Raw genomic sequence first — 27408 nt, forward strand, 5'->3', positions numbered from 1 at the left:
GATTCTGTGCCAAGCAGCGCACATCCTTAGCTCACAATGTTACAAAATACTAACAACAATGTTGAGCATTTAAAAAAGAATTCCAATTCAAGCGCGACAACAAAAACAGCCGAAGGGATATTCGCCCTCGCCCCAGAGAGACACACACAGAGCACGACAGAGAGAGAGAGCAGCAATTTTTTGGGCAAAAGCGCAACTTTCACCTCTCACATGTGTCTGTGTGTGGCCTCGCACAATATTTATATTGTTGTTGTTGCTGCTGCCGCCGCCACCACCTTGCGGCTGCTGTCTCTATTTCACTTTCAGCGTTGCAAGGACAAGTCCTGGCAAGGGGTGTATCGCATGTATGTGTGTGTGCCTTGTGGTTTGGTATGTGTTACAATGATTCTGCGTTCTCATGGTGATTGCAGCCAGGCCCCAAAGCTTCAATGTTGTTATTGCTCAGCATGGAACACGTGACTCGAGAGAGCTTTCTTATCAGCAGAACAATGTGTTTGATATTTAAGCTTTAAGTACTTATCCTACAAATTGAAAGTAAACGGGAAATTGCATTTTGAATTCATGTCTATAATTTGAATTCCCATAATTATGTTTTATTCTATTTTGCAAAGGCTTTATTAAAGTTTATCTCTGCGCTTGAATAAGAAGTCAATTTAAAATTTGCGCCTAACAAAATATTCATTTATTTAAATCTTGGCAATAATAAATTTGTTTACATTTTATTTGTACTTAGTGTTCATAAAATGGCATTTAGCTTAAATTTAATTTGCATTTGCGTTTGCTTAAACTTAAAGCTAAACTTAGAGTTATGGCTTAAGACTGCTATAACCCTGACTGCTTATCTATAGTTTGTTAGTTAGCTAATGTCTAGTTTCGCATACGAAATTGACTGCACTATGGCTGCTCTTTGATTTTGATGCGTTTTGTACGTGGGTGCCCGTTGGGTTGTTTTTGTTTTTTTTTTACAAGTTTTGAACTTCAGTTGAAATGCCTAGGGTGCTGCTGTTGAAGCCCCGTCGCCTGTGTTGCCGCCGTCGCTGGCGAGACTTTTGCTGCGGCTGCTGCTGGTTTGTGTCTGTGAATAAAGCTAGGCTAAGGCTGCTTGACTTTTGAACATATAAAATAATATTGCTTACCGCATTGCGATTCGGACAATCGGCATGTAAATGGTCCTCGCCGCGGCAGCGATGGCAGCGCTTGGGCTGCGGCCCCAGCGCGCACTCCGAGGCAATATGATTGGCGAATTCGCCGCAGTTGTAGCAGCGCATGCGGCGACTCTTGCGATTGCTGTAACGTTTAACATTCGAATTGGCATTAACAGTAACAGCAAATGTTAAGTGAAATGCTTACATGCGTGGTCGATAGGTGCTGCCGTGACAATTTTCACCTTGTTTGCCGGAAACGCGTGTTGCCTCCAGGCCGCGCGCTGTGCGCTGACACTCGAACTCCACCTCCTCCTGCTCGCCCAGGGAGCGAAAGCCCGACATTTGTATGACACTCTGATGCACAAACACCTCCTGGCCGCCATCGTTGGGCGTTAGAAAGCCCCAGCCCTTGGCAACATTGAACCATTTGCATTTGCCCACACGCACGCAGCCGCATTCCTCGCCAGCAGCCACTGTATAAACGCATAAAAAATAAATATTAGAGAACGTTTGGCTATCAGTTTCGTTTAATAAAAAGTGCGAGCAGCAGCTGAAGCACTTTTATCCTTGTGTCCTTGTCCCAAATTGCCGCGGGCCCAATGCCAAAAAAAAAAACAAAAACTCTATTATGTTGACAACAACAAGAAGAGCAGCAGCTGAAAACAGGTTTCCATATTATTATAAGAAATTCTTTTGCCGCGAGCTGAGACGTTGAAGCGGAATAAGGCGATTGTATGGCTTTGAGGTTTAAGTTAATGTAGTTTACTCTCGAAAATTGTCTAATAAATATGCAAAGTTATTTAAGAAATGCAGCTAGCTGAGTTCTCTTTTTGCTTTCCATTTGATCTACGCACATGTTTCTACCATTCAATCGCGCTCGGTTCATTCATAACACACACACACACACTTCTTTATTGCGTTCCATTTTCGGCTGCACACAGATACACACAGATACAAAGACAGGCAATGGCAATGCACTCGTGCATTTTGATAGTTCTTATCTGAAAACTATGCTCTTGGTCGAGTGCTTGCTTTTCTTTTCTTTTCTTTGCTTTGCTTTACTTCTGTTCTGTTTTTGGAGGGTTGACTTATCAGGCTTTTGTTGTCTTATTGAAATGTTTGTTGCTTCATTGATAGAATCTTGAGATATGTGTGTGTGTGTGTTAAGTGAAGCAGATATATAAAATACTTGTAATAAGCTAAGCAAATTTACTATGCTTTAGGGTAGAACTATCCGTACAAACATTTCCACATCCAATTAGTTTTAGACACACCACACATGGGCGCAACATACATATTTGGATGATCATAAAACTACCACCACATGCTTGAGTAACTTTTGTTACAACAACGAGCAGCAGCAGCAGACTCTATCTATGGCTTTATTAACACTTCCATGTTGCAAAGCAAATCGTTCAAGTAAAAATTTCCTTAAGAAAAGGCGCCAAAATAAGAAATTCACGTTGAAGTTTAAGCAAACTAGTTACACATGTAAATTAGGCTAAACGAAAAGTATTTACAACAAAGCAGTGCACTGAAGCGTTAAAGCCTAAGCCTGGCTATGTGCTGAATTTTTGGCAAACTGCACAGGACACAGGGAGGACGAGCACGAGAGGGCGGTTTCTGCATTAGGGAGTGATGCAGTTGGCAAATTTGCAAGCCTTGAGGGTTGGTCTATATGCCAGTTGTCCAATAAAAAAGTCGCTTGCGAAAAAATCGCATATAAAAAAACGAATATATAATATACATATGTATAAAGAACTGCGCAGTATATAATGGAAACAACAACAGCAGCGGTAAATGAGCTCAACGATCGCATGGCCAATCAGCATTCAGTTTGATAAGACTTTGTTTTCATGTTGCTCATGTTTATAAACTTATTTTTACTTTAATTAATGAGCTTATGTATATACATTTGTTATACCTGTTGTAATATTTGTGGGAGAGCTGCCTGAAGACATCTCGTTGTAATTAATATTTTCCATGCCTGCGTGTCGAATTTATGTTTGTTAATTTTACACGTTTCTTGTTTTGTTGTTTTTTTTTTCTTCTCTTGATTGTAAATCACTTGGCTTGCATATTTTGTTGTTACTTTGCTATCGCACACAGCAATTTGTTGTAGTTACACACACATATATAAAAATATATATATATTTATATACTGTAACACGCGCTTGTTATATACACGAATATCGAAATGAAAACAAAAACGCAAACTTCTGCTGGCGAAGGGGGGAAAAACGTTGCCGCTGCGCACGACGCACTACGTCACACTGAACTCGGAGTTGCGTTTTACTATTTCTAGGAAGGCCACAGGGCCCCTGAAATACACACGCACACATGCACAAACACGCACACACAGATACAATAGGCAGCTCGAAAATGTAGCTGTATCTTTCAAAACAAAATTCAAACACGTTCGCGACGCACAAGACTGTTTGCGTGTGTGTGTTTGTGTGCGTGTGTGAGTGAGACAAAATTTACCAAATATTTCTGAGCATTTGTACGTTACAAGCGTAAATGTATCTGTCAGATACTTTACATAGAGCGATCGACGCGTATCGCGCGTGAGAGAGAGCGAGCGACTGCGACATTTGAGAGCGCTAGGCAATTCAATTAGTGCGGGTTACTTGCTAAATTTATCTACAACTTCAGATAAATAGGCGACACTGTACGCCTACAAAATGTAAATTAGCTCAAATTACATTCAGCTAAACTTAACAGCGCCATTACAGCGCGCTGTTAAGCTGCTGTAGCTGTTGCTGTTATGCTAGCGCGCAGTCTTTTCGCTGATAGGCAGCTTGATCGAATCTAAAAAACTGCTCGCTGTTTGCTGATTGGTGACTTAAAAAATTGCAATAAAAAACTGCACAGTACAAAGCGCACATTGGACGCTTTGCCACCCCTGAATTTGTTGCAGTTTATGCTTGCCACGTGCCAGTTGCAGCAGCAGCAGCAGCAACATCCCCCAGCTTACAATGCGTGGCAACATTTCGCAAATGTTGCTTTGCCTGCAATTTATCATGACACGTGCCACGCGTCTATGTGGCATGCCAAATCGCTGGCCAATGCCGCAAAATGTTTGATGACAGCAATGCCAAAGGGCGGAGGGTGTTGCCTAGTAAGGGTGCAGCTGCTGAAACGCTCGAGCAAGCTGCATTTGTATCAGATACAAATGTATCTAGAGCGCTAGATTAGCACAATTACTATATAAAATGCTAAAGCATATTTGCTCATGGTAATGTAAGTTAAAAGTATAAACCAATTTAAACTTGAATTTACACAATCTTTGGCATAATTCCTTTTGAATAATAACATATTTTATTTTAATTTTTCTGCAAACATTTCTCCAACATGCGGACTGAGCAGCTGTACTTATAATTGCCATTTATTTAAATGACTGTGACTAGGCCAAATTGAATGCACCACCAACATGTAGTTAGCCAAGCTAGAAATAATACAATAATTCTTTGACTTCATTAAAAAAGAAACCAACTTAAACTTACTATTACTTAAATTTATTAGATATATTAATAATTTGCTTAAGCATTATGAGCTAGTCCTATATTAACCATTAGGAAATTCATAAAGAGATATTCTTCTACTTTTACATGATTAATATAAAAAGTTAAATATATAGTTCTAGAACGTTTAAAAAGCTTGAAACAAATTTGATTAAAATATTATCAATGTAATTAGCAACAATATTATTATATACGCGTTATATTAAGTTAAAAAAAAATATTCAATACAGTCAATTCCATTTAATATGACAAAGTAACAAATTTTTAAAAATGTCTTTTGAGCGCTTTTTTATTAAACAGAAGCTTGTCTATGAAATATTTAAATTAAAACCAAACAAGTAAAAAGAATTAAGAGGTAAGTAAAGAAAGAACTAACTCACCTAAATTGTGAATAAGTCGGTCAGATTCGCATGGAAAGGAATAGTTGATAAAATCAGATTGTTATAGGTTGCTACTGCTATAAAGCTGTGCAACATGATGAAGCGGATATTAATTTTTGTTGATGCCCAAATATTGTTGATGCAGTTTGCTTATCGAATCAGAGCAATGTATTAAAAAACATGCGTTTATCAACTGGCGACTGAGAGGTCAGCCTGGGGTCAGTTTGATTTTTATCCAGAATAATAGCAACGGCACACAAACAACAGAAAGCAGTTCGAGAAGCCGGCGGCCGGCGGCAGGAGCCTGTAATCAATATTTAGCCGAGAGACGCGCTCTTTGGCTTGTGTGCATTCCAGGCTGGACAATGGTAGAAATCGAAAGTGCCCATTAGGGATGGCAGCCACTCACATGCGCATAATTGGAACAGGATTAACAAGACAGCAGCATGCACATGGTGAATGCAATTGGCATGGGGGTTGGGCACAATGGTCGGAGCTGCATTGTCCAGTTTTGGGTCCGACAGGCATTTCCGGACAGGCGCATACTGTACCATTGTATCTGAGGCACGCGCGCACAATGCGCTGAAAATAATCCGCTTTAAATATATGAAAACGTTGCCAAACAATTATTGAGCCGTATGCATAGGAAAATGAGGAAAATTGCAGCCAGCAAATCTATGCAAAAATCATAAACAATCTAAGCTATGTTGCATGCAAAGTGCTTGCAACGGGGCGGGTTTCTGCGGGCATGTTGCACACACACACATTTGACCCAAGTGGCACCTCCAGTTGTTGCTTGTGCATGTGCGATAATCACAAGCTGCTTTCCCATTTCTCTTGTTTGTAGCTGGTGTCCTTCCTTTTTTTATGCCACACATTTGCATGTTGCACAGCAGGAGGCCTGATTATAATTATTGCAATACACAATAAGCATTGAAGTATATTCCACTTTTACTCTTGATTGACATGTGATTGATGTTCACATTTAACAATGACAGCTATGCCAAAGGAAGCAACTAAGCGGGCCATGTTGAGTTGGCTAACGGACAACTATGTAGTGTGGCAAGAAGCGGAAAGCACTTTCACTTCATTGCATTATGAATAGTAGCCACATTATATAAATATAGCTATGAGTTTTAAACTTTGATAAGCTGTAACTCTGCGAAATAAATTGTGATAAAGAAGTTAACTAGCAAAGGATTTAAGTCAACGAAATAAAATTGGATGTTGCTGTTTCATACAACGTTATGCTGACGTCAAAAATCTTATTAAAATTATATACAACATTATTAACATTATTAATAGCCAAGCTATGAACAAAAGAGTCAATAATGAAGACCGATTTTGCGAAACATATAACTTTGAAAGTCTGTAAGTCAGGAAAAAATATTCCTAATATACCATATTATGTGAACGTGGCAAACATAATATAAATAAGTATAAACATGTACGCTTTAAAAAATGATTTGGCAAACCACAAAATAAACCAAAAAGTAAACAAACAAGAAACGAAATGTAAAGCTTTGATAAGCTCTAATTCAGCGAAAGAATGTCATGCATTTTATACTCGTCAGATGCAAAGTGCTGGCATTAAACTGCATTCAAACTTTTCGATATTTTGGCAATAATCAAATGATTTTTGAGAACGAAATGTATGAAAAACAAATGCTGCAGACTTGTGCTTTGTTTAATTTCAAGCTTTAGCTCAACTAAATATACGACGATCCAGATGATTTATACTTGTTTATGTTGAAGTGCAATTTAAATGAGTATAAAAATGTACGATATATAAATTATTTGGCAAAGGTATGAATAAAATACTTAACAAACAGAAAACTTTCTGCGAAATATGAAGCTGCGATAAGCTTTAGCTCATCGATATGACGTCAATGCCTTGTTATACTCATCAGATGCATCTAAATTAAATAAAATATAAAAGTTGTTAAATCCAAACTGTAATAATGAAACTTTGTAACATATAACATAACGTTGTAATACATTTAAGAATCTAATGCTTTTTAAGAAAGCTATATAAAAAAAAAACGATGCAGCCAACTTACTTTTGTTTTTAATTTCAAGCATTGAGATGCTGTAGCTTGTCGAAATAATTTCCCATTAAAAAACTTTACGTATATTTAGATACATGAGAGTCTAAATAAACACTTAGTGTTTCCTTCGATTAATGAACACTTTTGTTGGCAAAATAATGTTCTAAAGCTAAAGTTTGTCATTGCAGCTTGTCTTGCTGATCACTTGATGGAGCCTATGCCTTCTGTTCTCGTTTACATCCCCACATTGTTGCCTCTGCACAACTTTGATAAAAAACAAACAAATTTGCAATTTTTTAGTATGAAATATTTACTTTTGTTTTTGTTTATTATTTTTCTTATTCTTTTCATGTTATATTATTAAATGTGTGTTTTTTCATTTTAGAGATATTTAGAGATATTTTATATAATTAATAGGAATTTAAGTTGCATTCAAATAATTTGTATAATTTTATTAGATTTGTAGGCATATGCTTGTTATGTTGATAAAGTCAATTATGGATTCCTTTCGCTTTTAAGTTATGGTAGAGATGTTGCTGTTATGTTTAAATGCTGTATGACAGAGACATGGGGGCACATTATATATCGTATGTATGTTAGGTAGTTAAATCGCTAGGATGGTTGTGAACAAACAAATGCAATAGTATATGAACGTTTCAACAGAAAACAATAAATAATTTGAGGGGCTTTGATTGCAATTTGCATACATCGATATTTGATTGCAAATGAAATTCGCTGCGTTTTTTCTTTTGTTTTTGTGTATGGAGAACCAATTTTGTACATTTGTGGATATAGAAAACAATTTGCAATTACAATTACCAATAGATAGATAAATATATTTATATATGAATAACAAAGGCTCTACATGCACTATATAAATACTTAGTTATACAGTTATACAAATACATATATGTTGAATTATCGGCTTTTGCAAATAGAATATACAAATATTACGTACTTATCGAATATATAATGAAATATATTTGGATTTGATTTCTATAATTGATTATGAAATTTCGTTTCCATGTGTATGTGTGAGTGTGTGTGTATTTGTGTGTTTGGGTTTTTGACCTAAATCAGAGTCTCACTTATAATACTAAGAAGCAGTCATTTATTCTCCATTTTAAATTTACGCGTTTGTCGCCACCTTGAAGCCTGAAAACAGATTTCAATTACTGTACAAGTTGCGTTTGCTATAGCTTCGCCTTCATCATCATCATGATCCACATCATCATCTCAGCTACGACTACAAACGTGTGCTTTTATAAATATATAAATATGTATGTATATATATTATAATGGTTAATCATATACTCTATATATAATGTTCATATTAAATATGTATATTACAATGCTTGAAAAGTAAATGGAATCAAAACTCATATAGTACTATATGTTGCGTAGCAAAAGTTTCGTTTTGTAAAATATCGACAAAAAATATTCGAAAAAATTAGCTTTGCTTTCATGTATGTACGTGTTTCTATTTATTTAATTTTTTGTTTTGTTCTTATTCATTTGCCTGTTTACCAGTTAAGAGTATTGTATGTGTATATAGTAATTCATTCAGTCTCAGTCTCACAAATAGGAAAGTATTATTTTTCATGTCGCTTGCTCTCGTTACTAGCTACGGTTTTATACTATTCAATGTCAAATAAAAGTTTGTGCTGAAAGGTAGTGAGAAAAAAAGAAAAAAGGTTCAACCAAAAAATGTCGAAAATAAAAATAAACAATTTTGTGTATTTATAATTTTGATTATCTTCTTTTTATATTTTCCATGTATGTAGGGTTTGTGGTTTGTGGTTTTGCATACGCGTACGCTGCTGCGTCTATATAATAATTTATATATTCATATATAAATATTGCATTAGGTTTGTAAATCTTAGCAACTAAAATAGAACTACTCAATACAATTTTTAACTTTGTATCGCATACAAAAATACAAAATTGTTAATGTTTTCTTTTTACTCCACATTTTTGTTTGTTTGTTTGTTTGTTTGCTGCATAGTCTTAGTCTCAATTAGCGGGGGGCTAAGCACGCGCTAGCCCTAGGCCTTAACTAATTTACACAATATTGCGCATACGCAGCGTGTGCGCGTGCTAGCACAAAAATACTTAAATGTTACGAATTGGTGTTGTTTGCTTACAGTTTTAGTTTTTTTAGCTACACTATACAATGGTTTGTTACGATTACGACTTAACCGCTAGTCAGCCTCATTAATATTATAAGCTTATGTTTATCGTTTATATTTAGTCAGACAATTAACTAAGCAATTTGTATACTTAAACTTAGACCTAGGCTTTAAAGAAGACTAATTGAGAGCGTTTCGTTTTTATTTAGTTTAGTTAAGTTAAGTTAATTTTGGTAAGGTTGCTACATAAAGCATAAAATTGGAAACTTCTTGTTGCTTGTTCAAGGCGCAAAATTAATTTTCAAGTTGAAGACATATATTTGTTTTTTTTTCAGAGTTGGAGCTGTGTTGGCTATATGTGTGTAGTTATTATATATATATATATAGTATTAATAATATGTATACTATGCATATATAGGCTTAAATGCTTACAACTATTGTGTGTTTCAAAAATACAAATACAAATAGTAAATGTAAATGTGGACAAATGGAAACAGTCAAAAGCACCGATTTTCAGCTAAGTTGTTGTTGTTGTTGTTCTTTTCTCGTTTTTTGTGTGTTTTTTTCTTCTTTTTTGATACTAATCATAATAATCATAATAATGTTAATCATATAAACACTACTTGGCTACATAATTAAAGTGTTAGCTAGATACTATATATATAATATAATATATAAGTATGGGGCTTAGCATTTCAAACTCAGTTTCAAATCAATGTAGATACATTTAATTAAATTTAGTGTAGGTTATGTACAGTTTGATTTCCGAAAATACATACGAAATATATAAATGGGTTGTGCTATGTATATATTTATATATAAAATACGTATTTGCATTTAAGTTTTCCATTTTCAATTGGTTTGCTTCTCAGTGCTAACGAAATTCAAATAAGGCAACTTGAATCTAATGATTTTCTTTATATGTATAATATGTTTATATGTATATATGTATGTGTGTGTGTGTGTGTGCTAGAATTTTAACAACTAAGCGCGCCTCAAAACTAAAATGAAATCAATTCTAAATGCAATTTACTTGAAATTATTTATTTTCACTAAACTTGCGCTTGCAAAATGTTTTTTGAATTTAGTTTACAAAGAACAAGAAATAAATTGATCATGCTCGTTTGCTTTTATCAAAAATATTTATCAAAAATAATATGCAATTTGTATTTTGCAGGAGTGGGAGAGAGTTAAGGTCTTGCCAATTGTTGAGATCTTGTTATCTTAGCGCAAAATGATTTTTGTTTACAAATTTTGAGTTGAATTTCTTTTTGTTGTTGTTGCTTGGCCCGCCTGCCTTATGTACAATTTAAACTATGTGTATAATAATACCGTTATGTATGTATTGTATGTTATTTTATGTGCTTTGTGCTGCAGTTCTTACTTAGCTTAAAATCTAATTGTTGTTGTTGCTGTGGTTGCTGTTGTTGTGTATTGCACTTGAAATTTCTGTTGTTGTAGTTTGTGGATCTACGTGCACTCAATGATCATGGGCTGGTTGGAGGACTCAATTACCGAGGGGCGATTCTCCTGCGTCTGCACTAGCGGTCCATGCAGATAGCCGCTGTCTGGCAGCGGTTTGAGCGACTTGGGCGAATGCTGCGCCAAATGATGCGGCGCAACTTGTGGCTGCTGCTGCTGTTGATGCTGCTGCTGCTGATGTGCGTGTTGCTGCTGCTGCTGCTGGTGGTGCTGGTGGTGTTGCTGCTGATGTGGCATGCTGGCTGGCGCAGGCGCTGGCAGCTGCTGAGCTGTGGTAAGCAGCATGGGCGGCGCTGCATGCGACATGTGGCTCTGATGTTGCAACTGCTGCAGCTGCAGATGCGTTGGCTGCCCATTGCTGCCCAGCGGTATGAGTCGCGGTGGCGATTGCGCGCCAGTCAAATGCCTTAAGCTCGGATGCACGCTGCTGTGCATATGCTGCTGCAGTTGCTCATAAGCCTCGCGTGAGTCCGGCTCAGGCAGATCCTTGTCTGTGTGAGGCAAGCAAAAAATATAAATAAAAGACGATCGCAATTTTTGTTGTTGAACTTACCCAAACATTCGCTTGTTGCAGCTGCTGCCATGGCTAGCTCCTCTTCCAGGTTGTTGGGCTTGCAGCTTGTGGTTTTCCAATGCGTGCGCAGCCCTGATGCACTAATGTACTTCTTGTCGCAGCCCTGGCAGACATAGGGACGATCATTGGTATGCAGTCGCTTGTGCAGCTTCAAATGCACAAACTGCGTAAACTTCTGTGGACAGAGATCGCAGGCGTAGGGCTTCTGCCCACTGTGCAGGCGCAGATGCGTCTTCAGATTGGAGGTGCTGGAGAAGCGCTTCTTGCAGATGTCGCACTGATGCGGCTTCTCGCCCGTGTGCACCAGATGATGCTTCTGCAGATGCGCCAGCTGGGTGAAGCTCTTGGTGCAGACATTGCACTTGAATGGACGCTCGCCCGAATGCGTGCGCAGATGCACCTTGAGATTGCTCAGCTGGCCGAAGGTTTTGCAGCAGACGTTGCACTCGTAGTGCATCTTGCCGTCCTTCTTCTTCAGCGGATACGGCAGCGAGCGGTAGCCGCGCGAGGCCAACGAATTGGGACTCAGTGGGCTGCCGCTGCGTGGGCAGGAGTTGCCGTCGGGGCTGAGGCTGCTGGGCGGCGAGATGCGCAACGGCGACAAACGCTGCAGCGGCGTCAGCGGCTGCATAAGCGGATGATTCAGCATTTGCGTGCTGCTCTGCAGCAGATGCAGATTGGAGGCGGAGCCGGCGCCGCTCGAAGCGTTCGACTGGCGATCGAAGGGCGAATGCGCGCTGTGCGGCGGCGAGTGGAAGGTGGAGGTGGCTGCATGCAGCGACTGCGCGCTGGCGTAATGATGGCTGCCATAGCCAGGCGCATAGCTGGGCGAGTGTGCGCCGCTGCTCTCATACGCGCCATGATGCGCGCGCTGCGTGGGCGAGTAGATGACATTGTGATGATGATGCGTAGCAGCGGGCGGCGGTGGCGAGCATTCGCCTTTGATAAGCGCACGCTCCGGTTCGCTAACAAGCGGCGGCAGCTCCTGCGGCTGTCCCAGATTAGAGCTGGAGTCGGGACTTACCGCATTGCCATAGCGCTGCGACTTCTTGTAGCTGTAGGCCATCTCGGTGGGCGAGCTGGGCGGCGGCGTAGCAGCGTTGGCTTGTCTGCAGGCATTTGCTGCCGCTGCAGCGGCCTCCAAGCGATGCTGGCTGGTCAGTATGGTCTCCAGTATGCTCGAGCTGGGCTGGCTAAAGCGCACATAGCGCTCACCCGGTGGATCGGGCTCATAGTAAGGCTTGCTCAGCGGCACTATAGTGCGCGATTGCTCCAGCACTATGACCGTGGAGCTGGCGGGCTGCGCATTTGTATGCTCCAGATGTGGCTGCTGTTGTTGCTGCTGCTGTTGCTGCAGTTGCTGCTGCTGCTCCTCACCCAAATTGCTGGTAGTGCTGGGTGGACACATGGGCTCTTCAGCATGCAGCTCCTCCTCGTCCACTGGCGGCGGCAGCAGCAAATGCTGCTGCTCATCCACATCCTTCAGCGGCTCCGACTTGACGCAGCTCTTGTGCTTGAATTCGTATTTGAGCGGCATCTTTACCTTAAACTTGCGATACTCGTTCTTGTCCGACTCGCAACTGGGCGTAACTGCAATGGGCGGTGGTGGAGTGACGCTGCTGGGCTTCTGCGACTGCGCTATGACTGTCTCCTTGGGCGCTATGGCCTTCTTGGAGCAGTCCAGCACATAGTTGTGCTCGCTCTCGCTGTCGCTGGAGTCTTCGGGCGGCGTTAGGCCGTCCTCCTGGCACTCGTTGCTATGGTAGCCCTCATCGGAGCGCACAGAGCGCACGCTGCCGTCCTGCGGCGTCAGCTGATGCTCATAGTGCGCATCCTTGCCGTGCAGCGGCGAACCCGCCACATCCTTTTCACAGCTGCTGTTCAGCGGCGAGCGATCCTGGCCTATGATGACCGAAGCGTGTCGACTGTGCTGAATATGCGGATGCAGCGCATTGCTGCTGTTCGTGCTGCTGCTGCTGCTGCTGGTGGTGGTGCTAACATGCGCTGGCGGACTGGCGCGACGGCAGCAGGGCGTGGCGGCGGCATTGGCGTTGGCGGGTGGTGGCGCAGCTGGCGCAGCGCCAGGCAAATGCAGACCCATCACATAAGTTATGTGACTGACGGCGACCTCGGCGGGTATTTCGGGTGCGGGCATGGCATAGTGTGGCTTCTTGTGCGGCAGCTCATCCTCCTCCTCGTCCTCCTCGACATCCACGTCCTGCTTGCAGGCGCCGAAGATGGTGCGCTCCGGGTCCACGTCATAGCCCAGGCGGCTGGCAAAGTCCTTGCAGTACCAGACCATCAGCTCCTCGTTGGGCAGAATGTCGCGGGTGGTGTAGAAGTAAATGTTCTCCTGATGCTGACAGGCAACCAGATTCATGACGGACAAGCTGTAAGCTGAGGCCACATAGCGCATCCAGTTCGACTGCGAGCGATCTGAGCCGTCCAGATAATAATAGTCGTCGTCCTTGAAGATCTGAATAGCACAAAAGAAAGAGAGAGCAAGAGAAGAAATGTGTTTAGCTAAAGTCTGCGTATGAAGTTGAGTAAACAACAACAAAGCTACAGTGAGTGAAATACATAGAGAGACAGAGAGAGCGTTAGAAAGCGACAGAGCGAACAAGTTGCAGTTAGTATAAATGTATGTGTGTGTATGTATGTGTGTATGTGTGTGGATGTGTGTGTGTGTGCGTTAATAACAAACAACAACAACAGTCGTGAGTGGAAAGTAAGAAACAAAAAGCATTTGGAAAAATAAGACTCGGTAGTACCTTAATAATCCCGTAGGTTATGTGGCGTGTTCCCTGCACCTGAATTTTCATTTTCAGAGTTAACAAATTCGCAAACAAGGTCAAAATTTTGGTATGATAAAATTTTTAGGGAGTTTTTGGATTTTTGTTTGTTTTTTTTTTTGAGAGATGCACATGAAATTAAAAATTAAGAGAAACCAGTGGGTTAGTCGCATATATATTTATAAATATATTTTTGTTGCAGCCAAATCAAAATGTTAAACAACAAAATAAAGAAACAGCCCAAAGTTATTGCAATTAAAGTAAGATGAGATGCTTACCCGCCAGAAGTAGCGCGCCTTATTCTTATCATTGGGATAATTTGAGGTTGGAATGCCTTCAAAGGGGCCAAAGCGAGTGCCACGCGGTATGACGCCGCTGCTCCAAACTCCTTCAGTCTAGAGTGAAGTGTGTGTGTGAAATTAATTGCTGCTAAGCTTGTTAAGTTGCTTGAGCTGCTTACCTTAACATTTGGCGTTGAGTAGACCATGGAGGACTTGAGCGTCAGACTGCGCGGCAGCGTTTTGTCCGCACGATTGGGCAGTCCACGCTCCGCCTGCACATCGGGCACCAGATAGACCGCCAGACGCTCAAAGTCCTCCTCGCGCATACGCGTCACATCGTAGTCCTGTGTGCCGTCAGGCGTGGGACTGCGACTGCGACTGCGCGAGCGTCGCAGCAGCTTGGCATGATGATGACCATGGCCATGACCAGCGCCAGGCTGTGTGTGTTGTGTGTGATGTTGTTGTTGTTGTTGTTGTATGGCTTGAGCTGCCGTCTTCATATTGGCAGTGTGTTGTTGTTGTTGTTGTTGCAACTGCTGCTGCTGCTGCTGTTGTTGTTGTTGTGGTTGCTGCTGCTGTCCATGCATTTTGAGTTGCTGCTTGTGTGCTTAAGTGTTTGTGTCTGTGTGTGTGTGTGTGTGTGTGTATAATGCTTAGCTTAGAAGTTTCACTTGATCTGCAAATAAAATAAAAACATTGCATTAATTTAAAATTTGGCTAAAATTTGTTGCTTTTCACTTTTCGCTAGATACGCGTTAGTGCTAATAATAAATACGCAAACACCTACACACACACATACTAGTGCATATGCATGCATTCGTATTTCAATGGCGTCGTCGGTTGTTGTTATCGGCAAGCTTTGAGCTTTGAGTGTTTTTGGTCGCTACGGTTTGCATAGTTCAAGATTATGGCCCCAGTGTAGGTTATGCGTTCACGTTCAGGGGCAATGCACACACACACAGACACACACACACACACATGCATTCGATTTAAGACTAAAATACATTTGAAATTGACACTCACTTGTGTCAGTTTCGTTTTTTCTCATTTATTTTCCGTTGCTATATTAAATTTGTATTTGGCCAACTGCTGTTTGTACTTTCGTTTTTTATTTTATTTGTTGTGTTTTTTTTTAATTAATTTTTACAAGCCATGCCTGCGCGCTAATTGATTTTGTTGTTGTTTAATTTGTAATTAATTATTGCTTTTTTACTTATTTATTTTGTTGTTAATTTTGCGTTGCCTGCAAATTACGCATCACTTTCTGTTTCGTTGCGGGTTTCGTGTTTGCTTCATTACGCATACGCCGCATTGCCCAGTCGCATGTTTGCATTGCTGAAACGAATATATAGAATTTTGAATTTCTGCTGCTCGCCTTTGTTGTAGCCGAAATCTCCAGCGTTTGTTTTGTTTTGCTTAGCTTTGAAATTTTTACAAGCAATTTTGTTGCATATTTAATTTTTATTGCTGACACCGGCGACTAGAGAACGAGCACAACCGCACGCAACGCATTCTGAAATGCACTGACAACTGAACTGAACTCAACTCAGTAGTACAACATTACAAATATTTTTGTGTGTTTTCTTCCCGTTGGACTCGCGCGCTCACTCGCCGTTGCTGCAGCTATGCGGAAATGCAAACGGCAGAGCGCAAGCGAAAAATAAAAGAGAGCGCTTTACTATAGTATATATCGTATATTTAACTAATGTCGCTGCTGCTATTCCCACTACTGACCCACATAGTCACACAGTCAGCAGCAGCTGCAGCTGTATGCGTGCCCAGACCGGCACAGGCGCCATAATCAAAGCTCAGCACTGCACTCAGCTTTCACCCCAAACTCAACTGAGCGAGCGCCGCCGCCGCCGCCGGCAGAATGCAACTCAACTCAACTGAGTTCAGTTCTGTCTGCAGAACGCTCAAGCTCTCTATGCGAAAAGCTTTGTGCACCAAGCTTGACAATATTTCACTAAAAATTTGCTGCTGCAACCCCCAACCCTGGCATTTAGCATTTACTTTGTTGCTTTTGGCTGCCACAACGCAATCATAAATTTATTGTGCTAGGCTGTGGCCAAAAGGGTCGCGAGGCGAGAGTCGAGAGTCGCGACTTGAGTGTGGGCAATTCAATTTGCATGCAGCTGTCGCTGGCAGCGCCACAAGTGTGATGGATGCTGACAGGACTCTCGAGTTCAATTATGTTGCAAGCTTTTGGGCGCGCCAATTAAACTTTAATTTGACTTTGCTATGTTCTGCTCGAGCGACCTTGCTTGCCATATCAATTATTTATGCCTATCTTATCTTTTGTTAATAACTGCTATTAATAGTTTATACAAGCGCACTTACCGCCAAGTTGTAATTTGTTTATAACTATTGCTTATTTGTAGTGAAAAGGCGCCGTTAACAAAATCTGTGTGTTGCACGCACGTAGAATGCAAACTGTGGCGACTGTTGCAGACGTTTAGCTAAGCAGCAATCTGAGCAACAATACGGATGCAACACACACACACACACACACGTATGCATATGTGTGCACTTGCACTTGCATTTACGAATCTGATTCTATTTGTGATATGTGCGGAAATTAATGCGAACACATTTTTTTTTTTTTTTGGCTAGCATGAGTCTGTCTGTCTGTCTGTCTGTGTGTGTGTGTGTGTTTTGTTTTGGCAATTGGCGCCAGCTACAAAATAATTATATAGCCATTTTACAAATTTTGATTTTTAGTTAATACTTTCAGTTTTCAGCTACAAAGCAAAATTTTTAAATTTTGTACAATTTTGCACAATTTTTTTATTAGTGCGCCAGCTAGGAAGTCAAAATTAACACATTAAATGCAACATAAAAATTGTAGATAAAGCGCGCCAAAAAGCTTTTGCGCTATCGCTGTGCGAAAATGAAAATAAACAGCTGCACACACACACACACAGACATACATGGCGTATACGCTATGCATATTTACAAAGAGCTGCCTCGCATTAGAAACAAAAAGTAAAAAGCTCAAGCGCTGGCGTTTCTAATCATCGCACAATTGCATTTGAAGGACACAGAAGCGAGAACGTAGACAACGTAGGGCAATGCTGTCGTGCAGGCGGGCGGTGTAACTAATGGCAAGCAAATTAAAAATAAATAAGAGCAGCACACACACACAGACACAGACATGCATAGGCTATTCGCACACAAGCACGAACGCATTTCGTGCTAGCGACATGGGAATTCAAATTGCCTCAGAACTATTGAATGCTCTATAATTAAAACAATTACTTTGTTGATAATTGTAAGGCTGACAGAATAATTAATATGCATTTAGAGTAAGAGGTTTTATACATTAAGAATAGTAACTTTTAAATACAATTACTTTTTTTTTTTGGTAATTATAAACTAACAAAATAATTACATTGCTCTAAAAGCTTAATAATTTAAATACTGTGCAGCTAATTTCTGCATTATGTTTGCAATAATTACAAACAATTACATTTTTAGTATTTAGAAATTTACTTTGTAATTTTAGTCAGATTTATTAGAAAGAATAATTGCAAAACAGCTTTTCAATTACAAATTACATTTACTTTAAAATACTTTTTAGTTTAACAAATTAACAAAAAAATTGATTATTGCTTGCTACTTGTTACTTTTTTAAGAATTGTTTTTGTATTTAAAATATTACAACTCAGTAATTAGTATTTACATTTATATATTTAAGGTAATTAAACAGCCTTTGGCTTGAATTTGATGCACCGCATGCATAAAAATAAATAAAATAAATTAGTGCAACTAGCGCATTGTCAACTCGACGCGACGCGTCGCGCCTCAACGCAACGTTTTTAACATTCAACTTGAACGCAGACGAACCCGCTGACGTCGTCTCGCACGTTGTCGCAGTTTCTGTTGCTGTCGTTTGTCATCATCATCGTCATTATCATCATGAGCAACATTAGCGCTAGAGAGCCGCTGCTCGTCGCTGAGTGCATTTGATAAGCTTTGCACATTGCGCATACGCCCTGGTGTGCGTGCCTTTGTGTGTGCGCGCACTCGTATGTAAATATTTCAAAGTATTCATGCAATGCTCATAATAATTTTGTTATTCTAGACTATAAGAAAAAAAAAACTTCCGCAAATGTCGTTGCTGCCGCATCGATCTTTATCAAATTGCAATGGGGAAGCGTAACAAAATGCAAAGGCAACAACAACAACAACAATAAAAATAACAAAACCAAATGGCAATACTTATACGAATTCAAGGACAAGTACGCGATAGGCAACGGCAACTGTACTAACCGCAGAATATCTGTATACAAATATATGCTTATATATATTTACTGATAACTGTGGCAATTTGTTTAGCAAAGGCCATTAAATTGTCACAACCTATGGCTGTCTCGCTTGCACTTGCAGCGTGGCAAGGGCAGCGCCCTGGGTGGCCTTGCGAAAACAAAATAGAAATAAAATGAAACTATCTAGGAAATCTACGCGTATCTGTTGAGTAGTTTTAATGAATAAACAAGAATTTACGTAGTATTTATAAGTGTAAAGTAAATATTTGCCAATGCACACACACACACATGCATACATATGCATTTATATAGCGAGATAGCCGAAAAGGCGTAGCAGAGCTTTTGAGCCGCGGGGGGCTGCGCCTATCAAATGCGGAACTGTAGCTGGAGAATGCCCAAGGGCAATCGACAGTTTGTAGCGCTTGTAGCCTGGCATCAGTCAAGTGCCCAACTGTTAGCACTTCAGCTGGCCCAAACCAATATTTGTGGCAGCGATTTGGTTGAAACTAGTTGGAACTACTAGAGTACTAAACAAACAATGTAATTTCGTTAACTGCACGGCAAAGTGCTGATTAAAATACAATTTACAATTAGCTACACTTTCAACTAGCAGCCATATAAATTATTATGCTTGGGACATAAAACACAGAAAATGTAATTTTCATATTTTTGTCGCCTGCCCCCAGCAGCCCAACCCGGAAATGTTTTTGCTAACAAAATAGAGAACTAATAAAAAATTATACAAAAAAAAAAAAACTATAGACGCGACAAATAACTAACAGACTTGCTGTAAAAGCTGAGCACTTGCATTTAATTTTATGTACATGCAAAAAAAAAATTAAACGAAAACGAGACGAGTAAATTACAAGTCTAAGGGGAAAGAGAGCGACGTTTGCAGTACAGCTGATAAAATATTTGTGTGTGTGCAATAATTTGCGAGAGCTTTTCGTGCATGTGTGTTTGTGTGTGTGGGGTGGGTATACGTTTCGCTTAGCTTGTTGTTGCAGTCAGCGGCAGTTCAGTCAGTTAGCATCATCATCAGCATAACCTTGAGTCACAAAGTGGAGAATGTGCATGTGAATTGAATGCAAAAATGCAATACAAAAAAACACACAACTGTCTATGTGTGCGTGCCTGTGTGTGTGTGTGTGTATTCATTATCTAATAAAACTAACAGTTGGCAACTTGAAATTAATATTTCGCTTTCAAGGACAAAATGTAATTCAATTTAATTGCTTACAAGTTTTTTGTTTTGTTTATGTTTTTGTTTTTTCATTGTTGCAGCTTTGACTGAAGCTAGCTTAAGTTTAAGGGTTGAGCATTGTTTGCGGTTTCGTTGCACTTTAACCTTGAAATTTGTGCGCTTGCCGTGGTGGCGTATACACAATTTTTTAGAGCGCATGTGCCATAGAAATGCATTGACCGCTCTCTCACTCGCTCGCTCAGCTTATCAATAGGCTGTTGCTCTATGTCAAAGCCCTGCATATCAATTAGCATGCTTCACTGTACTCCCAGACAACAACAAAACAACAACTAACTCAGTTACTCAGTCAACTTTTAATGTTCAAAAAAAATTATATATATTTTTATTTATATTTTGTTGAATTTTTTGCAATAATTAAAAGCGAAAGTACAAACAAAATATATTTAATGTATGCAGCTGGCAATTTGTATATACATTTTTGTATTTGCGTCAAAGCCCAATAAATCAGGCATTTCTATATATATATATAACTAACTCGTAAATAAGCATTATGTATACTTATGTACCTGCATACATTGCATTTTTTATTGACTTTTCAGCTTTGACGTAGGTCATATTGCTGTTTAATCGTAAATTAGCTGCCATTTACACCCCAGCGCCTTAACTTATCAGTTAATTTACTTTTGTGCTAAGACCTTGACGCTTCAAATACTTATATATATAGTCCAACTACTTATTGCATTTCGAAATTCGCTATGCACTTTGCTATCAGCTTGTTAAAAATGTATTTGCCAGCTTATTGCGCAGTGAAAGTTTTTGCGTTCCGCTTAGCTATACATTTTTTTTGTGTTCTGCTTAATTAGAAATAATTAACTTTGTTGCTTCACCTTTTCAATTGCTTATATTATCAATTTGCTGTTTTTAACGCCTGTTAATATGCTATGGAATTATTTAGAGTCAATAAATTACTTGCAATAATTATAAGCAAGATTATTTTTATGTTTGAAATAGCTCAAGAGAATTTTAAATACTTTAAAATAGTTGAACATTAGAATTTTTCAATTGAAGAAATTTATTTTTTATTTTTGCTTTATTGCTTTACTAATTACTTAGATTAGTAATTGCAATCATTAAGTTAATTTTAAAGCTGAGTATAAACTATAAAAGTTTGTTTTTAATTGTTTGCAATTATTTTGAATGAGCTCAAATTCTTACGATTATTTCTAATGATAATAAGTAATTGACAATATTTAAATAATTGATTGAGCTTAACAGCTATGATGTTATATTTAAATAAGTAATGCCTGCTATCTCAGCTTTGAGCCTCATCTGTGACCTATGCACTTTTCCTGCAGTTCAGTGAACTCAAAGGTCAACAAACAATTGCCATGATGTCATAGCACTCGGCACTGCCAAAAGTGCAATCAATAAACTGCACAAATAAATAAATAAAAGCGCACAAAAAATAAAGCAATTAAATATATATACAGCTACAGCTATAAGTCGGCTCGACTGTTGTCCGAAAAAGCAAAATGCACAAAGAGCAGTAAAGAGACAGAGATTAAAAAAGGCTTAACGCGCAGGTAGAGCGCACTGAAGCGGATTAAACATGGCAGAGTGAGTGAGTCCTGTGGGCGACATTACCTTGACGACACAACAACAACAAACACGACCTACGACAAAGCGATTGAAAATGCGCATAAATTCGAGACGGCGTCAGACACCAGCAGCAGCTCCAGTCTATGTCTGTGGAGTTGCTGTACGTGTGTGTGTGTGTGTGTGGGGGCGGGTTTTTGGCCGGAAAAAAGTCAAAGTAAAATTTGTCAGACAACAGAAAAGGCGAACGACCCTTTTCAGCAGACGCTAGACGCCAGACAATGTTGCTAGCTCTGCTTGCAGCACAAAAGTTTCTCATAATATGTTGGGGCAGGGCCCGATGAGCAGCATAGCTGCTGCTGCTGCTGCTAGCGCTGGCGCTGTCGCTGCGCTGCTCATTATCCTTTTCGCTTTTCATACATAAATCGCCAGGCGGCGCGTTCAATGAACTCTGTGGCACGTACGTTCGCACGGTCGTCGGCTTTTGCCGGTTGTATCCACTGTTATACACACCCAATACGGAAAGCGAAACACACACAGGACAACGACAGCGACGCGCGCTGCACAGACATGGCAAGAGGTCCTGGCGTCGCCTGCTGTAGCAGCGTTGGGTTGTGCTTTGGGTTGTGGTCTTGACAGTGTGCAGTTTGCAGTTGGCAGTGGCGTCTGCTGCAGCGCAGCGACTGCGGGCAAGGACCTCGGTTGCGGCGCAGGCGCCTTTGCTGCTAAATTTCACTTTTAATTTTTTGCAAACGTCGAGCGACGCAAGCACTTGCGATTCGATTTCGATGCGTGCAAGCGAGACAACAATAGCAGCCATGCCGTGCCAGCAGCAGCAGCAGCACCAGCAGCTTTTGTTGTTGTTTGTGTCTGGCTGCTGCTGCTGCTATTACTGGCAACGGTTTTTCGGTAGGTTATTGAACTGGCAGCCAGCAGCAGCAGCAACGAGCAGCGACCAGCGAAACTTTCACAGGCAACGCCAAACGCTTTGCGCTGGGCCAGGACATGCTCAGCTTAGTTTGTGGGGGGGGGGGGGGCTGGCGGGGTGAGGATTGGTGCGAAAAGCAAAAGTACAAACAACAATTAAATGTTAAATTACCTTTTGGTTTTTCTTTTTATTGTTGTTGTTGTTGTTATTGTTCTATTGCACAATTGGCTCAGTCACAGTCTCTCTCAAGTATTGGCCCAATGGCATTTTAAACGCGATTTGAAGAAACTGATTATCGCAAAAATATCGCGAAAATAGATACGATAGAAACACAGAGTTCTGCTCTGCTCCGCACACATTGTTTGCTCTTCCTCACTGCACACACAAAACTCGAAATCTATAATTGTTGCATATATATACTATATATATATGTATATATAAAAGACACTAAGCTTAACTAAAACGTTGCTGAACACATTGCGTGGTGATTTGATTTGATTTTGTTTGCAATTTATATATTTGAATTCTTTGCTTGCATTTGTTTTATTGGTAACTATTTTTATTATTTTTTGTTGGTACACGCGGCAAGGCTGCTACGCCTGCCAGACATGACCTGCCCAACGCGCTAACATCCCGAGTCAGGACTGAAGCCACTGCCAATTCAGCACTTGCCATTTGGCCAGACTGCAGTCGCTGTTGCTGTCGCAGTCGCTGCCGCCGCCGCTGCTGCTGCGGTCGCTGCAGCAGACAATAGAATGGGGCTGGGACTCTTGGGGTGGCTGCCACTTGCACTTGGCACAAGCTGAACTCGCGAACAACAGCAACAAACACCACAAGGGCGGCGTCCAATCGTCGCACTCGTCCACAGTCGACAGTCGAGCGTCGAGAGGCGAGAGTCGAAGTCAAGCCGCGTCTGCAAGAGGCTGCAGTGCAGTCGTCGTTAGGGGTACAGCAGCGACAGCGACTGCGACAGCTTTGCAGACCCAAGCGTGGGCATGGCCAAGGGGTAGGTTATTGGGCTAGGTCTAGAGCAAAGCAGACAAAGCGAATAAAGCAATGCGGAAGTGCAAAGATTTCAATGAAAAGCAAAACAAAGCTGCTAAAAAATTTATTAAAAATATTAATAAAAATTAACAAGCGTATTAATTTATTTAAAAGCAGACAGATTGCAATTTGATTTATTAAATGTAACAAATAGTCAAAAATATTTTTCAGTGCAGTTGCAGTTGAAAGCTCAGTCGCTCTCTTATTGCAGCTAAAGCTTGCAGCAGCTGCCAGTTGGGGTTGTTGGCATTTGCCAGCTTTACACGCTCACTAACTATGTTGACAATGAACTACAACTGCGCATAGTAGACCGGAAGTTTTAGTTATATTATGCAAACTTGAAGTGGCAAAGTTTTAGTTTAAAGCTGAACTAAAAGCTTCGAAATCAATTGGCCTAATATGCGAAGCTGCGCACGTTTTTATAGCAGTTTAGCATAATTAAATATGCGTCATAAAATACCGTTACTTGCATTTTGTCATAGTTAAATTACGTATGCAAGGCGCATAAATGGCAACAACAAAAGGCAGATAAGCCGAAATAAAAAAACAACTAAAATTGAATTTAAATAAAAGAGCCAAGCTGCGTTTTTTTATCAGCTACGTCGTCAATGTCACAGTCAATGCACAAAAGCAGCAACAAAAGCAACAAGGCGCTGCATTTACAGCTAACAGCAAACGCCACACGCGATGGTGTCGAGCCAACAACAACAACAGCAACAACAAAAGCAGCAACAACAATAACGAAATGACACAGAACCTGTCGCTGCAAAAGTTCAACAAAAAGCCGCAGCTGCGACTCGGCGCATGCGCTCTCTCTCTCTCTCTCTCTCTCTTGCTCTCTTTAACTGGCGCTCTCATTTGCTTTCGTATGCATGTGTGTGTGTGTTTGTTGCTTTGGTTATAACGCGCTTGAGTAGGTCGGTCATTGAACTGGCGAACTTGTTTTCTTTTCAAGCCTCTGCGCGCGCTCAGTGTGTGTCTGTGTGTGTGTCTGTCTGTGTGTGTGTGTGTGTCCATGTCTTTTAATTCTTTGTGCATTGCACACTTTCTTCCTGCTGCGCACGCTCTTTAGTCAACTGCAACGCTCTTGACCAGCCGCTCTCTTAAATTTGAAGCTGCGTCTCGGACTCGCGGCATGACTTGCATGTCTTGCAACTTGCAGCAATGCGTGGCAAGTGCATGTCAGCATTGAAGCTCTCGAAGCTGTGCTGCCTGCCTGGGCAATCAAGCAGGCAACAATTCTAATTGCAACAACAACAACAACAATAAAGACAGAAAGCAAAAGGCAACGCCAGCGGCAAGTCAATAACCTTATGCAGCTGAAGCGCTGAAGAGTAAGAGTGATTTGATTCCCTTTTCATGACGTGTGACGAGCCCAGCCCCAGCAGCAGCTCAAGCCTTAGAAGCCAGGCCCGAGTTGCATTTGCTGCACAGAGAGCTTCTGTGGCTGCATGCCCCAAGTGCTGCAAGAACTTGTTGGCAGGCCCAAGTGCAAGAACCTCGCAAACCACACGCCATGTGCCCATGAGCATTTGCCAGTTGAACGCCCTTTTCACGGCAAATGATTCGATGTCGATGCTGCTGCTGCAACTGTTGCCTGTACCGCCACACACACAACCTGCCCCAACATAGCACAGCCAGGCAGCCAGCCAGCCATGCCATCCATGCCATGCCAAGTCAGCCTCCCCTAGCCCTGTGGGCTTTGCTAGAGCTGGAGCTGGAGCAAGGAGCGCGTTGAACTGGTTTGGCACGCTGAAGCGGCAGATTCACTTTTTGTTTGGTCGCGCCCTTGCCAACATCGTTCTAATGCAGCAGCAGCAGCAGCAGGCAGAGGCTGCCAGGCAGGATTGTAGCTGCGACTGCGCAGACAAATGAAAATGAAAACCGTTGGCAAACAGGCAAAAGCCGCAGAGTTCGTTGCCTAAGTCTTTTGTTTGCTTGCGCTGTCAATGAACTTGAGCGTGGCGCTGTCGCTGCCTCTCTCTCTCTCTCTCTCTCTCTCTATGTGTGTGTGTGTGTGTGTTGACATAACGCAACAGCCAAAATAAAAGCAACATTTGCTGCAGCTACAATTGTCTATATAAATGTATAAGCGAGTGAATTGAATTTAAATTGCAAATTGTTGTTGCTGCTGCTGTTTCTATAAACAGCTTTACCCTCACTTTATCGCCCTCGGAGCAATTTGTATGCCATTTGAAATCAATTCACAACAATTGCAATTGTTGCTTTTGCAATCTCTCAACAGGTGGCTACTGCGTCTTTGGCCAGGCCAGCTGCAGCTAATGACCTTGATATTGAAATTCAGTTTGCAATGCATTTTATTTGCCTCGTTTCGATTTCATTTCGTTTAGCTAATATAGCTTAACTCTAAATTGTTGCGCGCTAGAGTCACTTAAAGTCAAAGTCAAGGTTTTTCTGCCTTACGTCGCCAATTATATATATGCGCGACTATCTCGCTCTTGCTCTCGCTTACACTGGTACACAAAAGTTATTAAGTCTATGTATATTTAGCGCTGTGTTGTTGTTGTTGCTGCCGCTTTATTTGCTTAGAACAGGTTTTATCTAATTATTTATTTATTTTTGTTGTTTTTGCAGCGATTATAAACACAATATATAATTTTTCTAATGAAATTCTACACAGAAAGTAGCCAAATACTTTTTTATTCTTATAGATATTTCCATAAAGCTGTCTGCCATGCCATTTTACCCAAACTGACAGTAATTAATCAGCAGTTTGACTTATTATTGCTGCCTTTGAGCAGAAGGCACAAAACGTGTTTGCCACAGCCCACGGCTTGATTATATAACAGGCAGGCAGGCAGTAGGCATTAGCATAACTCACACTAAGTAGAAAGTCTTTATTTGCAGTTGGCATCATCGAGCCATCATGGTTAAAATTAAACGCACTTTTGTCCAACACAAATTGCGCCATTAATTTTGTTACCCGCAAGAATTTCTATTAGACAGCCAGAAGAAAGAAGTCTTCAATTAACATTAAGAAGTGTTGAGAATTAACATGCTGGTAATCTTTCAATATTAATAACAATTAGCCATTTGTAAATCAATAAAACGCTTATACAATTTGTTTATCAAAGCGGCTTCTCAAGTTAAGTACTTAAGCCATTAATTTAAGTCTGCGTTTGGAATTACGCAACAGTTCAGCGCTTTTGTCTGTTCTTTTGTAAACTGCTCATTTGGCCAAAAGACTGACTCATATGTAAACAAAATTATCATTAATCAAGTTAAGACTAAAGCTGAGTACTTCCAGTTGAGAGTTCTTTGTGGTTAGTCCAAGTCTAATGACAGAACAATTTGGCAAAGCTACAAAAAATGTATTAAAAGTGAATTTTGTTTACATGTTAAGGCAAAAAATGTGGAATTATTTTTAGCTTTTTTAAAAATTAATTATAATATTTATGCTTAGCTCGCCTACACATATGTACAAAATATTTAACATCAAAGTTCTAAGTCTACAATTTCAGTCGTATAAAAGCTGAGCGCAGTTTTTCTTAACTGAAATTTTCTGCTATGTTCTGGCGCTTACAACTTTTTTTTAGAAAGCTTTCTCTCTTAGCCGAAACTTCGAGCATGTTTCAAATGGTTGCTTAGCTGCCAGAATTGTTTTAGATTATTGCTTAGCTTAGTGCGCTCATGTGTTAAGCTAACTATTAACTTAAAATTAATTATTAATTAATTGTTATAGTGTTCTCACCATGTTCATTGTTTAAATGCATATCCGTGTTGCAGTTACTGCTTGGCTAATGTTGTTGTTGCTATATTTAAATCCATTACGTAATAAATCCAAACGTTGTTTTTGTTTTTTTTTTTTGTTTGTTGTTATATTATTTGTTTGTTAACACTTGTTGCACATCCTTAGCACTGTGTTGCGCACTTGACTTGATATATTATATATATAATGCTTGAGCTAATTTGCCTAATTTAAGCTTGGAACTTAATTATTAATTTTGCATTGGGCTATGTTAAAATTAGGCGGCAGTCTTATCAAAACTTTT

General features: G+C 40.3%; 2 protein-coding genes across 5 annotated transcripts; both read right to left on the minus strand.

Annotated features, from left to right (window-relative positions):
- Window positions 1–991: 991 nt before the first annotated feature.
- On the minus strand, window positions 992–5603 carry LOC108597961 (protein lin-28 homolog). Its single transcript, XM_017984575.1, has 5 exons — window positions 5459–5603; window positions 3070–3132; window positions 1351–1618; window positions 1137–1287; window positions 992–1075 (listed from the first exon to the last, which is right to left on the minus strand). The coding sequence occupies exons 1-5, from the start codon at window positions 5601–5603 to the stop codon at window positions 992–994; spliced, it is 711 nt and encodes a 236-aa protein (XP_017840064.1).
- Window positions 5604–10329: 4726 nt separating this feature from the next.
- LOC108600262 (sex determination protein fruitless) lies at window positions 10330–27214 on the minus strand. 4 transcript variants are annotated; one of them, XM_017987706.1, is made up of 6 exons: window positions 27108–27214; window positions 14535–15031; window positions 14353–14469; window positions 14054–14092; window positions 11262–13758; window positions 10330–11199 (listed from the first exon to the last, which is right to left on the minus strand). In XM_017987706.1, the coding sequence occupies exons 2-6, from the start codon at window positions 14940–14942 to the stop codon at window positions 10697–10699; spliced, it is 3564 nt and encodes a 1187-aa protein (XP_017843195.1). In that variant the 5' UTR covers window positions 14943–15031; window positions 27108–27214; the 3' UTR covers window positions 10330–10696. The 4 variants fall into 4 exon arrangements, with proteins under 4 accessions (XP_017843195.1, XP_017843196.1, XP_017843194.1 ...); XM_017987707.1 differs by lacking the exon at window positions 27108–27214 and adding an exon at window positions 16696–16713; XM_017987705.2 differs by lacking the exon at window positions 27108–27214 and adding an exon at window positions 15379–15418.
- Window positions 27215–27408: the final 194 nt, after the last annotated feature.

The sequence above is a fragment of the Drosophila busckii genome, chromosome 3L (genome assembly GCF_011750605.1).
Source record: "Drosophila busckii strain San Diego stock center, stock number 13000-0081.31 chromosome 3L, ASM1175060v1, whole genome shotgun sequence".
Taxonomy (NCBI): Eukaryota; Metazoa; Arthropoda; class Insecta; order Diptera; family Drosophilidae; genus Drosophila; species Drosophila busckii.